Consider the following 14,897-nt stretch of genomic DNA (forward strand, 5'->3'; position numbering starts at 1 on the left):
CAGATCATGGCCGATCACTTCCAGGTCTCAAATCCATCTCCCCACCGGTTGCCCATATCTCTTTAACCTTTTTTAAAAAAAATCAAAAATATATCTATTTCTTTCTTGAAATCATATAATGACTCAGATTCCCACTGTAATGTGGGGCAGCAAGTTCCACAAATTCACCACCCTCTGCGAGATGTAGTTCCGCCTCATCTCTCAATCTATATCTGTGACCTCTCATTCTAGAATGCCCAACAAGGGGGAACATTTAGTCTACGTTTAATTTATCAATCCCATTTAGTATTTTATACACCTCGAACAGATCCCCTCTCATCCTTCTAAACTCCAGCAAATATCAGCCCTAACTGTTTAATCTCTCCTCATACGTCAACTCCTTCATCCCCGGAATCAATCTGGTGAACCTCCTCTGAACTGCCTCCAATGCCACCACATCCTTCCTCAAATAAGGAGTCCAAAACTGGACACAATAGTCCAGATATGGTCTCACCAACACCCTATACAATTGCAACAACACTTCTCTACTTTTATATTCCAGTCCTTTTGCAATAAACACCAACATTCCATTTGCCTTTTTAACTACATGCTGTACCTGCAGACTGACTTTCTGTGATTCATGAACAAAGACACCCAGATCCCTCTGTCCAGACGTATTTTGAATTTGCTTTTCATTTGGGTAATAATCTGCCTTTCTATTTTTTCGATCAAAATGGATAACCTCGCAATAAAAGCAAATTACTGCGGATGCTGGAAACTGAGACCGAAAGAGAAAATGCTGCAAAATCTCAGCAGGTCTGGCAGCATCTGTAAGGAGAGAAAAGGGCTCACGTTTCTGGTCCAGATGACCCTTTGTCAAAGTGGATAACCTCACACTTATCGACATTAAACTCGTTTCTAAATCACAAATGGCCAACATTCCACAAAAGGACAAAGAAAATGCTTCAAAGGCATTCTGAATATCTCCTTGAGGCATGTTGGCATTGAGATTAATGACTGGGAGGAACCTGCTACCAATCAGTCAAAACAGCAACAACTTGTCCATCAAAATGCATCAGACCGAGTCAAAATGCGGGGGGGATTTTCCAGCCGTTCTTGCCAGCCAGATCTTCTGGTCCCACCGACAGTCAACCCCCCCCCCCCAAGCCATGGGTCTCCCAGCAGGGCTGGGGGGGGGGGGGGGGGGGGGGCTGTGGATTCAATGAGAAAACCCATTACGGTGGCGGGACGAGAAGCTCACGCGGTCAGCCAACAGCGGGTCACCTCCCTCTGCAACAAAGACATCACGAGGGGTGCGGTAAATCTCCCCCAATTTTTTAATGGTGAGGCAGAGTGGCGACATGGAAGCAAAGGAAAGACCACAAGTCCTGTACTCCAGATCTCACCAGCTTGTGGGACATCCTGCCCTCTCTGCCCAAGTGGCTGGCATTGGCCTGATGTGTTTTGTGATGACCCATTGCCGAAACTCAGAACCCCGAGTGAATGTCATCCTCGAATCAAGGGCACCCTGTCAGAGGGGCACCTTGTCTTATACGTTAGATTATCCATGAATGGCTAACCATGGCTAAATCGCTGGCTTTGAAAGCAGACCAAGGCAGGCCAGCAGCACGGTTCAATTCCCATACCAGCCTCCCCGAACAGGCGCCGGAATGTGGCGACTAGGGGCTTTTCACAGTAACTTCATTTGAAGCCTACTTGTGACAATAAGCAGTTTTCATTTCATGGGTCATAGGGGATGGACTGACTATCCAGACAGGTCTATAAAACTCACATCAATTGAGAGAAGATGGATGATTCAGGGTTAATTGGACACAAAAATAACTAACCAAATGTGATAGTTAGCAGTGCCCTCCACTGGTTATCTGGAAGGTCTCCACGATAAAAAAAAGTCTCTGTAAGAAACACAGCTCGTGACCACCCCCTGCTGGCCGAGAGGAAGGGGTGACAGCAAAGCTCTGGTTTACACAAGTTGACATTCAAAACTGGTGAGATGCTACGGTGTTTCTGTTGTGAACAATCAAGCTAGTGGGAAACAGCAGGGACTTTTAAAAACCAGCATAGAAAGAGGGTTGATTAGTTCCCCAGTAATAGTAGCACTAGACTGCAGTGATGTATTTATAGAACTGGGCAGCACGGTAGCACAAATGGATAGCACTGTGGCTTTACAGTGCCAGGGTCCCAGGTTTGATTCCCCGCTGGGTCACTGACTGTGTGGAGTCTGCACGTTCTCCCCATATCTGCGTGGGTTTCCTCCGGGTGCTCCGGTTTCCTCCCACAGTCCAAAGACATGGAGGTTAGGTGGATTGGTCATGATAAATTGCGTTTCGTGACCAAAAAGGTTAGGAGGGCTTATTGAGTTACGGGGATAGGGTGGAAGTGAGGGCTTAAGTGGGCCGGTGCAGACTCGCTGGGCTGAATGGCCTCCTTCTGCACTGTATGTTCTATGAAACTGAAATTCTTTAGGTTGGTCTTGCTCTAGAAGTGTAAGGCTTAGTGGATGAAGAATGGAAAGATTGGACGGGATTTGTTTATTGTCACGTGTACCCAGGTAGTGAAAAGTATTGTTCTGCGTACAGTCCAGACAGATCATTCCATACATGAAAGAAAATACATAGGGCAAACATAAAATACACAATGTAAATACAAGACACAGGCATGGGTGAAGCAGACAGGAGTGCAGTACTACTCAATAGAGAAGAGCTGTGAAGAGGTCAGATCAGTCCATAAGAGTCATTCAGGAGTTTGGTGACAGCGGGAAGAAGCTGTTTTTTTGAATCTGTTAGTGTGTGTTCTCAGACTTCTGTAGCTGCTGCTCAATCAAATAAGTTGGAAGAGTGAATAAGCCGGGTGGGAGGGGCCTTGCTGTCTGTTTTCCCAAGGCAGTGGGAGGAGTAGACAGTCAATGGATGGGAGGCGGGTTCATATGATGGACTGGGTGGCGTTCACGACTCTGTAGTTTCTTACGGTCTTGGGCCAAGCAGTTGCCCTACCAGGCTGTGATGCAGCCAGATAGGGTGCTTTCTATGGTGCACCTGTAATAGTTGTTAAGAGTCAATGTGGACTTGCCGAATTTCCTTCGTTTCCTGAGAAAGTATAGGGGCTGTTGTGCTTTCTTGGTCATAGCGTCGCGAGGGTGGACCAGGAGATTGTTACTGGTTATGTCGTCTTTGTCGACAGGAATAGTGCCGGAAGACTGGAGGATAGCAAATGTTGTCCCCTTGTTCAAGAAGGGGAGTAGAGACAACCCTGGTAATTATAGACCTGTGAGTCTTACTTCGGTTGTGGGTAAAATGTTGGAAAAGGTTATAAGAGATAGGGTGTATAATCATCTTGAAAAGAACAAGTTGATTAGCGATAGTTAACACGGTTTTGTGAAGGGTAGGTCATGCCTCACAAACCTTATTGAGTTTTTTGAGAAGGTGACCAAACAGGTGGATCAGGGTAAAGCTGTTGATGTGGTGTATATGGATTTCAGTAAGGCGTTTGATAAGGTTCCCCACGGTAGGCTATTGCAGAAAATAAGGAAGTATGGAATTGAAGGTGATTTAGCGTTTGGATCAGTAATTGGCTAGCTGAAAGAAGACAGAGGGTGGTGGTTGATGGCAAATGTTCATCCTGGAGTTCAGTTACTAGTGGTGTACCGCAAGGATCTGTTTTGGGGCCACTGCTGTTTGTCATTTTTATAAATGACCTGGAAGAGGGTGTAGAAGGATGGGTTAGTAAATTTGCAGATGACACGAAGGTCGGTGGAGTTGTGGATAGTGCTGAAGGATGTTATAGGATACAGAGGGACATAGATAAGCTGCAGAGCTGGGCTGAGAGGTGGCAGATAGAGTTTAATGCCGAAAAGTGTGAGGTGGTTCACTTTGGAAGGAGTAACAGGAATGCAGAGTACTGGGCTAATGGCAAGATTCTTGGTAGTGTAGATGAACAGAGATCTCGGCATCCAGGTACATAAATCCCTGAAAGTTGCCACCCAGGTTAATAGGGCTGTTAAGAAAGCATATGGTGTGCTAGCCTTTATAAGCAGGGGGATTGAGTTTCGGAACCACAAGGTCATGCTGCAGCTGTACATAACTCTGGTGCGGCCGCACCTGGAGTACTGCGTGCAGTTCTGGTCACCACATTATAGGAAGGATGTGGAAGCTTTGGAAATGGTTCAGAGGAGATTTACTAGGATGTTGCCTGGTATGGAGGGAAGGTCTTACGAGGAAAGGCTCAGGGAATTGAGGTTGTTTTCGTTAGAGAGGAGAAGGCTGAGAGGTGACTTAATAGAGACATATAAGATAGTCAGAGGGTTAGATAGGGTGGACAGTGAGAGTCTTTTTCCTCGGATGGTGACGACCAACACGAGAGGACATAGCTTTAAATTGAGGGGTGATAGATATAGGACAGATATCAGAGGCAGTTTCTTTACTCAGAGAGTAGTAGGGGTGTGGAACGCCCTGCCTGCAACAGTAGTAGACGCGCCAACTTTAAGGACATTTAAGTGGTCACTGGATAGACATATGGATGAAAATGGAATAGTGTAGGTCAGATAGGCTTCAGATGGTTTCACAGGTCGGCGCAACATCGAGGGCCGAAGGGCCCGTACTGCGCTGTGGTGTTCTATGTTCTATGATGTGCACACCTAGGAATTTGAAGCTGTCAACCATTTGCACCTCAGCACCATTGATGCTGACAGGGGTGTGTACAGTACTTTGCTTCCTGAAGTCAATGACCAGCTCTTTAGTTTTGCTAACATTGAGGGAGAGATTGTTGATGTTACACCATTCCACTAGGTTCTCTATCTCCCTCCTGTATTGACTCATTCTTGTTCGAGATACGGTGTTATCAGCAATCTTGTAGATGGAGTTGGAGCCAGATTTTGCCACACATTCGTGTGTGCATAGGGAATATAGTAGGAGAAAGAGGGAAGAGGTGAGTACTGGAGTCAGCCTTGCAGAGTTAGAGGAAATGGTCGCTCTGATGAAATGCCATCATACTGAAACTTTTGAGTTAATTTTAAACCCCAAATTGAATGGATTTTGGGCAGTGCAATGTTATAATTGGATCCCAATCTGACCCCAACCAACTTCAAACCAGCTGACTTACGATTTTAACGGATACATTGGGGGGGGGGGGGCGCAGCTGTGGAGATGGAAATGCAGGTTTGCTGTCAGCTCTACTGCTGGTGATTGTGCTTCCTCAGGAAATATGGAGGCTAACAGAAAGTGAGGGCTGGATGGATTGTAAGTGCGTTTCTAGCACTGCTCGTGTACCAATAGCAGGATTTCTTCTTCCTACCCGCCCCCCCCCCCCCCCCCCCCCGCCCCTCAAAGCTATGCAGCACCCACTCACTCCTCCAGATTTATGCCTTGAGGAACAGAGAACCTACATGTTCCTGGGCTGGTGCGCCCCCTTGGGGCTCACCCAACAGAAACCAAGCCACTATTATGGCTGAATCCTACTCCACAGATAAATCCAACTCCACTGATGCTGCCGAGCCTGCTGGCTATTTCCAACATTTTCCATATAGATTTCACATTTCCAGCATCTGCAATATTTTGTTTCTGACTCACTTGATTACTCTGATGTAGCAGGAGAATATGAGGGGTAAACTGTTGACACCAATCTCAGTGCTTGTTCTGACAATTACTGTGAAAGATCCTTGGTCAGAATGAAGTAAAATTAGTTCCACATCCCCAGCATTGTCTAATCCATACTGACTGGTGGAAAGGGCGGACATGTGGCAGATTAAATTTAATGCAGAGTAGTGTGAAGTAATACATCTTGGTCAGGAGAACGAGAAGCAATTCAAAATCAAGGGTTCAACTCTCAAGGGGGTGCAATAACAGAGGGATCTGGAGGTGTTTGTGCACAAGTCATTGAAGGCAGCAGGCAGGTTGAGAAGGCTTATAGGATTTGGGGCTTAATAAATAAAGGGATGGAGTGTAAGAACAAGGAGTTTGTGATGAACCTTTATAAAACACTGACTCAGCCTCAGCTAGAGTGGTGTCCAATTCTAGGCTTCAGGAAGGATGTGAAGAATTTAGAGAGGCCGCAGAAACAATTTACACAAATTATTCTAGGGATGAAGGAAAGTTGTTCAATGGATAGACTGGAAAATCTGGGGTTTATGCCTTAGATAAGGGAACCTGATAGAGATATTCAATATTATGAGGGACCTGGATAGAGTAAGAGCGAGTAACTGTTCCCATTGGCAGAAGGAACTAGAACCAGAGGATACCAGTTTAAGGTGATTGGCCTCTTCTTAAGGGGCTTGACAGGGTAAATACTGGAAGGATGTTTTACCTGGCTGGGGAGTCTAGAACGAGGAATGAAGGGATCAGCCATTGGGATTGAGATAAGGAGAAATTTCTTCACCCAGTGGTGCGAATCTTTGTAAGACCTTGGAAGGCTGTAGATGCATAGTCAGAGTATATTATAATTGATTTTTAAACACTAAGGGAATTAATAGATTATGAGGATAGCATAGTTGATGTAGATCAACTATGATCTCATTGAAAGGCAAAGCGGGTGTGAAGGGCCAAATAGTCGGTTACTGCTCCGATTTCGTGCATTTCATACACAACTGATATGAGATTACCAACGGCACATCTTGCAGGCCGGTGTCTGTTTTATTGACACTTGACTCTACAATCATGGAACAGCTACTCAGGAGGCCATTCGAGCGGAGAGTTTCAGATTCCCAACACCCTCTGGGTGAAAAGGTTTTCCCTCAAATCCCCATCAAATTTCCTGCCCCTTACCTTAAATCGATGCCCTCTACTTATTGACCCCTCTACTGTGGGGAAAAGTCCTTCCCTTTCTACCCTATGCCCCTCATAATGTGGTACACCTCGATCAGTTGTGCCCCCCCCCCCACCCCCATCGTGAGACAATTGCATCTAATGTTCATACATGTACACTTTTATTAGATATAATCACTTCTTCGTCACAACTCTTCTCAATTTCTACAACTGGGTAATGAGTGAAAAGGTAAGGTGTAAAGCGGGGTATTTAAACACCTTTTTTCAATTAGAAAAGCAGTAGCTCAAAATTGTGCTTTTGTATTACATTTAATGGAGTAAAAAGTTTTTTTTTACATTTTTGAAATCTCTTCACAGATATGAATATTTAAGAGGGACGGAGAAACTCAAACCATGATTTCACAGGTTACCATTCCTGTGCAATTGCGATAACCATTTCAGACCACAGTCAATAGAAACAAGACAATTTGTAAGTAAAATATCATCTTAAACAAGTCAACATTATTGAAGAGAAAGCAATAAAAGTGCATATTTCCGTTAACAAAAGAAAATTGTTATTTGTGGAAGATTTATGACTACCAAAATGCAATGAGTTAAAAATGTAATTTTGAAAAATACAGCATTTATAATAAAAACAGAAGAGAGTGGAAACTCTCAGGTTTGTCAGCAGCTGTGGTGGTGGGGGGGGATATTTCGGGTAACCTTTCATCAGAATTCTTACTGAAAATTCTGGTTTCTCTCGCCACAGATGCTGACAAATCTGCCGAGTATCATCACAAACTTTATGCTTTTATCTCATTATTCTAGTAACGGCAATATTTTGCTTCCCTTTACAATATTTGTAACGATTGCTATAATAATCAGTCATTTGCATATTTAGTCAATAGTTTGACATATAAACAAAAGAAAAACCTATTGCAGTAATATCCAAAATAATTCACCATTTTCAATACCTTCCATAACACCCTCTAAATTCTACTTAAATTGTACTCCTGTTGTCACAACTGGTTTGATGCAAGAACAGAACTGTGCCTTAAAGTCCAACACTGGTAACTCTTCAGTTTTAAAACAGTCAAGGGCTGCAGCAATCATGAGGCAATGCGCAGGCCAGTTAAAAATAAATATAATCCATTAACACGGTTACCATCAACAGCAACATAGTATGACAGAGCTCCACTTTTCTTTACCAGAGTGGAAGGACAGATTTGCAATTGTCCACGTGGCAAAGCTCTGATCTCAGCTGCTGTCTTTGTTAAGAAGGGAAGAAAGGAAGCAGAGTCGGGGGTTGGAGCAAAGGGAAAGAAGAGCATCACGACCACCACAAGGATGCTACTTCTCACAACTCCTCAGGTGATCAGGAACCCACCTGGATCGAGGATATTAGCAGCACTGCACCTCTCCAACCACAGCAATACTTTGTGGCATGGGAGAAAAGAAAGTTGAAATATATTTTAAATTTGGTTCAGACCGCACCAAAAAACAAACAAACTGTGTCAAGAGCCACTGCTGTTACTCCAGCAAGAACGAAGAGTGAAGGCCTCAAGACATCAACTTGTTTAGCTTTTTGCTACTAATGAAAGGCTGATGAATTCAGCATCACCATACTGGTGTGTGCAATCTCAGTCTGCGTTTCACTCGTCCACTCAGTTAGATTTGGTTCATTAACCTGAACATTTACAATACAATTATTTTCATGATTTAAAAAAGAAAGAAAATAGCACAGGAGATAATATAAATCATGACTTTGCAGGTGCTTCTTTACAACCCAAACATAAGCACCATTTCCCCTTTGACAGTCACAATAATGGTGTTTGTTTTGAATTTACAAAAAATATACAGTGCCCCAACAGTAATATGTATCTCCTATATCCTTATCATTTTACAATTCAAAGCAAAAGACAACTGTATTTATAAATGATTCATACAGTATGCTGCTAGGAGCAAGACACCGGCCTTATGGGTGGGTGTGAAATTAAAACTTCCAAGGAACCGAATATTTCAAGATACTTTGTACGTTCCATGTGGGCTGGTCTAATGGAACTCTGTCGCAAGGACACCTTTCTAAATCAGCGTCAACTGAGCGTATCATTCCAAGAGGGGAGAGGGACTAGGAGGACTTACAAAACAATTTCATATTTTAAAAAGAGAGTCATATCAAAGTCTATTTGCAGTGCAGATTCTTGGTTTCCTGCCAAGTGGACTTCCACTTTATTCACTTCAAAGGTAAATTTAAAATTAAAATTAGAATGTGAGAATTGCATATGGAAGTAAAACGAACAGCGTCATCTCTGGCAGCCCATTTTGCAACTCAAGCAAACTGCAACGCTCCGCCCTTCACTGTCCATGGACACACGATGTGCAGAGGTTCAGTCGGTGTCACAAAGTGAATTTCACAGTAGAATACAGGCTTGCATAGCACAAGAAACTTCATTCCATCTTTGACATTTCATATTTAGTCGCCATTATTTCCTAATTTGGAAAGGGAGACAGCGAAATTAAAATTAATTTTACTTTGATTAAAAATACTCCAAACATATGTCATTTCTACTTTTATACATAACTAAGTAGGCCCCAAGCTCTGGAATGCCCTCCCTACAACTCTCCACCTCTCTATCTTAGTTTCATCCTTTAAGGCACTTCTTAAAATCTACCTCTTTGGCCAAGCTTTTGGTTCTGTGACCTACTTTCTACCTAATGTTGCTGGTTTCATACTTTGTTTTTAAATTTATCTGTGATTATACTTTGGGACATTTCATTACATCAAAGGTACTGTTATGTTCCCCTTAAATATGACAGGCAGATTATCCAAGTACATTCCACCTCCACAAATACTACAACATATTGCAGGAAACACATCAAATAACACTGATTCTCCCACATTAAAATCTAAGCTAAGGAATTAAGGAGTTCATACACAGAACCTCTCCTCAAGATATCAGCAGGACCTCAAAGGTGTAGAACCTAGGGCAGCACGGTGCGCAGTGGGTTAGCCCTGTTGCCTCACGGCGCCGGCGTCCCAGGTTCGATCATGGCTCTGGGTCACTGCCTGTGTAGAGTTTGCACATTCTCCCTGTGTTTGCGTGGGTTTTGCCCCCACAACACAAACATGTGCAAGGTAGGTGGATTTAACATGCTAAAATTGCCCCTTAATTGGAAAAAAATGAATTGGATACGCTAAATTTATATTTTAAAAAAAGGTGCAGAACCTGCCTAGAACACAGACTACAATCTTTGTATTTTTTTTATTTGTTCTTGGGCTGTTGGCTTCATTGGCAACGCCAGCAATAGAAGCCCATCCCTAATTGCCCTCGAGAAGGTGGTGCTGAGCAGGCATCATAGAACATAGAACAGTTGTGCTGACCATTTAACCTAATCTAAGATCACCCCTTCAATTTACTGCTGTCCATGTGCCTGTCCAAGAGTCGCTTAAATGTCCCTAATGTCTCTGACTCCACGCACCCACCACTCTGTGTAAAGAACCTACCTCTGACACCCCTATACCTTCCTCCACTCACCTTAAAATTATGTCCCCCTCGTGACAACCATTTCCGCCCTGGGGAAAAGTCTCTGGTTATCCACTCTATCCATGCCTCTCATCACCTTGGAACCCTATATCAAGTCACCTCTTTTCCTTCTTCGCTCCAGTGAGAAAAGCCCTAGATCCCTCAACCTTTCTTCATAAGACATGCCCTCCAGTCCAGGCAGCATCCAGGTAAATCTCCTCTGCACCCTCTCCAAAGCATCCACATCCTTTCTATAATGAGGCGACCAGAACTGGACACAATATTCCAAGTGTGGTCTAACCAGAGTTTTATAAAGCTGCAGCGAAACCTCGCGGCTCTTAAACTCAATCCCCGTTAATGAAAGCCAACACACCATACGCCTTCTTAACAACCCTATCAACTTGGGTGGCAACTTTGAGGGATCTATGTACATGGACCCCAAGATCCCTCTGTTCTTCCACAATTCCAAAAAGCCTGCCTTTTACCCTGTATTCAGCATTCAAATTTGACCTTCCAAAATGAATCACTTCACATTTATCTAGGTTGAACTCCAACTGCCACTTCTCAGCCCAGCTCTGCATCCTGTCATTGTCCTGTTGTAACCTGCAACAGCCCTCAACACTATCTACAACTCCAACCTTCGTGTCATCGGCAAACTTACTAACCCCCAACTTGAACCACTGTAGTCAATGTGGTGTATGTGCACCCGCTGTGTTTGGGAGGGAGTCCCAGGAATTTGATCCCTTGATAGTGTCATGTGAGAGTACCTTTAAGAAATGGATGTTTAAGCAATGTACCTTTAAGAAATGGAGCAGCTCATATTACTGAAGTGATGTCAGAGTGTGGGTGGAGCTGGGTTTTTAGCTCAGCCATTTTGCAGTGTTTAGTTTCAGTTTGAGAGAGAGCAGCTAAAAAGTGCCTGGCTGGTTTGCTATGAGGTGTTTGAAAGGAAAAGCCAGTTTTGAGGAAAAGAGCTTGGGTGTGTCTGTGTTTGCAGTGAGCTGGATCTGCGGTGATCTCTGCCAGGAAAGACTATCTCTGAATCATTTGGGTGATTTAAACTCATAATAGTAATGTCTTTAACCTGATGTGTTTCTGTTTAAAGGTGTTAAGACTTTTGGAGGTTTGAAGGAACATTTTGAGGGATTATTTCGTGTTGTATTATTTTCGGGGTTATCTTTGAAGTATAGGGTGGTAAGTGATCCAATGTTTATTTAAAAAGGTTAATTTGAATTCATGGAATAAACATTGTTTTTCTGTTTAAAAACCCATGTGTCCATAATTGTAATACCACACCTGGAGACCACGCCGTGCTCTTCAAAAGCAACAATACATTAAAGGGAGAGGTTGGTTAAACTCCATGATACATTTTGGGGTTCTGAAAACGCCGCTCCCATAACAATAGTGAAGGAACAGCGATATACTGCTAAGACAGGATGGTGGGTGGCTTGGAGGGAATCTAGCAGGTAATGCTCCCATGTGGTGACCACCCTTGTACTTGTAGTGGCCATGCGTTTGGCAGGTGCTGCCTGAGGAGACTTGGTGAGCTCCTGCAATGCAGCTTGTAGGTGGATGTCAGTGGTGCAGGGAGTAAATGTTGTTAGGGGGCCGGTTTAACTCCATTGGCTGGTTTGAGTTGCAGAACAAGTCCTGTGGTACTGTTCAATTCCGTACCAGCTGAGGTTGTTCATGAAGGCCCGGCCTTCTCAACCTTGCCCCTTGCCCGAGGTGTGGTGATTTTCGGGTTAAATCAGCCAATGGTCATCTGAGACTGTGGCAACTTTACTTTAAATGTTTGTGAATGGGGTGCCAATCAAGCAAGCTGCTTTGTCCTGGGTGGTGCCAAGCTTCTCAAGTGTTGCTGTGCTGCACTCATCCTAGCAAATGGAAAGTACCCTCTTGTTTTGTGTCTTGTGGGTTGAGTGGCTTTGGGCAGTCAAGAGGTGAGTTACTCACTACAGGATTCCTCGCCTCTAACCTGCTCTGGTAGCCACAGTATTTTCCTCAAGCTATACCAGTTCAGTTTCTGGTCAATGGTAACCATTAGGATGTTAATTGTAGGAGATTCAGCAACGCTACTGAATGTCAAAGGGGAAGGGGTTTAGACTCTCTCTTGTCGGAGATGGTTATTGCTTGGTATTTGTGTGGAGCGAATGCTACTTGCCACTGATATTGTCTAGTATTTGCTGTTTTTGTTTCAGATTTCAGCATCCGCAGTCATTTGTTTTTATTACCACAACCACCTTCCCTTGTGCTAGGTACGACTCAAATTAACAGACAGTGTTTCCCCCCCCAATTTCAATTAACTCCACTTTAGCCAAACCCCTGATGCCAAACTCGGTCAAATACTGCCTTGGTGTGAACTCTCTTTTCACCTTTGGAGATCAACACTTTTGTTCACGTTTGAACCGAGGCTGTAATGAGGTCAGGAGCCGAGTGATCCTGGTGGAACCCAAACTGAGTGTGTTATTGCTAAACAAACGCAGCTTGAAAACATTGCTAAGTTTCTTACAGCTGGACCTCCCTCAGCAGCAACACAAGTATGCAATGTTGACATAATTACTGAGCTACTTGCAGCTAGGATCTCAGCTGTACAAACCAGGTAAACAACTAGCCAACTGGCAATTAACCAATATTATTGAAAAGGTGGGGAAGGAGAGAGAGAAGGAACAGCAGACACGTTTCTAATTCTAGCAAACTGGTTTGCGAACCAATTTTAATTAACAAAATGGTCTAAGAAGAGTCTACTTACTTCATCTGAATCCAACAACAGAGGGATTGCACTGAAACAAAAATGAAAGCTACATTAGCTGACGGGAATAGTCATGTTGGGTGAACTGAAATGGAATATATTGCAATAGCAGAACAGTGATCTCTAATTCCTGTGTTGTTCTCAGCCTATTCATTTCAATATATGGCACCTTCAAAATTTTGGGACAGCCATATATACATGGCATGTTAAACGGGTCAGCATGTAAGCAATCTGCATGGCATCTTCACTACTGGTGCACAGAGGGAACACTGCAGTAACTGCAACTAACTAGCAAACACTATTGGGAGAATCGGCCATTTGCTCAAGGTTGTCTGGGAGCTACATTTAGCAGAAATATAGAAACATTAGACACTGTTGTCATGCTGGAAGAGGAGGCGCTTGCTCATTAAAACAACTTCCAGTGCAAGAAACTCCTGGAAGTTATTTTTTTTAAATCTTTAAAAAAAAAAATACCCAATTATTTTTTTTCCAATTAGGGGGCAATTTAGCGTGGCCAATCCACCTAACCCGCACATCTTTGGGTTATGGGGGTGAAAACCACGTAGACATGGGGAGAATGTGCAAACTCCACACAGACAGTGAGCCGGGGCTGGGATCAAACCCGGGTCCTCAGCGCCGTGAGGCAGCAGTGCTAACCACTGGGGCACAGTGGCTCCCCCAACGCCTGGAAGGTGTTGTAAAGAATAATTAAAAATTGAAATGTTTAAAAAAGGGGTCACAAATAGATCAAATAGGTCACCACTGTGCCCTTTGTTTTTGTTAAAGTTGTTGAACAACAGCAGTGGCTAAGGGAGTGGAGGGTTAATAGTACGTTCATTAAGATACACAGGTGAAGGTCATTGTTTAATTAAGTACTTAGAACACATACTGATGGGGGATAGCTGGGACACTGGGGTTGCGAGGAGAGCTATGTGACTCAACAAAGTCAAGGAACTCTCCCAGCAAAGAAAAGCTCTGCGTCTTGATTTTGACTTTGCCATGAGCCTTGGATTATATTAACATGAAGTAGGTCGTGTTCTGAGATTTCGAAAATGGTGCAGGGTCAGTGAGGCACAAAGAACAAAACAAAGCGTAAGAAAAATAAAATACTCAAAGCAAAGATTAGATCAGAATAGATAACTGTAGAGATTTAATAAAATGCTGATAATTACACATCTGTAATAGAAGGGATGTTCTCCTCCACCCACTTTAAATCTTCATCCTATTTTTAAAAAAAACATATTAAACCAAATCCTGAAAAAGTATAGAAGTTTGCACAAAATTGGAAAGCAAATGATTTGTCTGAACACAAGGTAGATCAGTAACAATCTTCACAGAATCACAGAATACAGTGCAGAACAGGACCTTTGGCCCATCGAATCTGCACCGATGCATGAAAGGGCCTGATCTGCCTATTTAATCCCATTTGCCAGCACTTGGCCCATAGCCTCGACTGTTATTTAGAACTTAGAATTTAGAACAGTACAGCACAGAACAGGCCCTTCGGCCCTCGATGTTGTGCCGAGCAATGATCACCCTACTTAAACCCACGTAACCCGTATACCCGTAACCCAACAATCCCCCCATTAACCTTACACTACGGGCAATTTAGCATGGCCAATCCACCTAACCCGCACATCTTTGGACTGTGGGAGGAAACCGGAGCACCCGAAGGAAACCCACGCAGACACGGGGAGGACGTGCAGACTCCACACAGACAGTGACCCAGCCGGGAATTGAACCTGGGACCCTGGAGCTGTGAAGCATTGATGCTAACCACCATGCTACCGTGAGGCCCCATGTTATAACATGCCAAGTACTCATCCAGGTACAGTTTAAAGGATGTGAGGCATCCCGCCTCTACCACCCTCCCAGGCAGTGCATTCCAGA

The 14,897-nt window shown here is 43.7% G+C and overlaps 1 protein-coding gene across 2 annotated transcripts in view; it reads right to left on the minus strand.

The window, feature by feature from the left end:
• Positions 1–7,042: 7,042 nt before the first annotated feature.
• Positions 7,043–14,897, minus strand: part of tmem87b (transmembrane protein 87B) — an 84,608-nt gene continuing 76,753 nt past the window's right edge. For both annotated transcript variants that reach the window (XM_038799108.1, XM_038799107.1), the window contains exons 19-21: positions 14,180–14,229; positions 13,008–13,038; positions 7,043–9,221 (exon numbers count right to left, since the gene is read on the minus strand). In XM_038799108.1, the coding sequence (XP_038655036.1) occupies positions 9,180–9,221; positions 13,008–13,038; positions 14,180–14,229 (123 nt within the window). In that variant the 3' untranslated portion in view covers positions 7,043–9,179. The remainder of the gene's footprint in view (positions 9,222–13,007; positions 13,039–14,179; positions 14,230–14,897) is intronic.

The sequence above is a fragment of the Scyliorhinus canicula genome, chromosome 6, assembly GCF_902713615.1.
Source record: "Scyliorhinus canicula chromosome 6, sScyCan1.1, whole genome shotgun sequence".
Taxonomy (NCBI): Eukaryota; Metazoa; Chordata; class Chondrichthyes; order Carcharhiniformes; family Scyliorhinidae; genus Scyliorhinus; species Scyliorhinus canicula.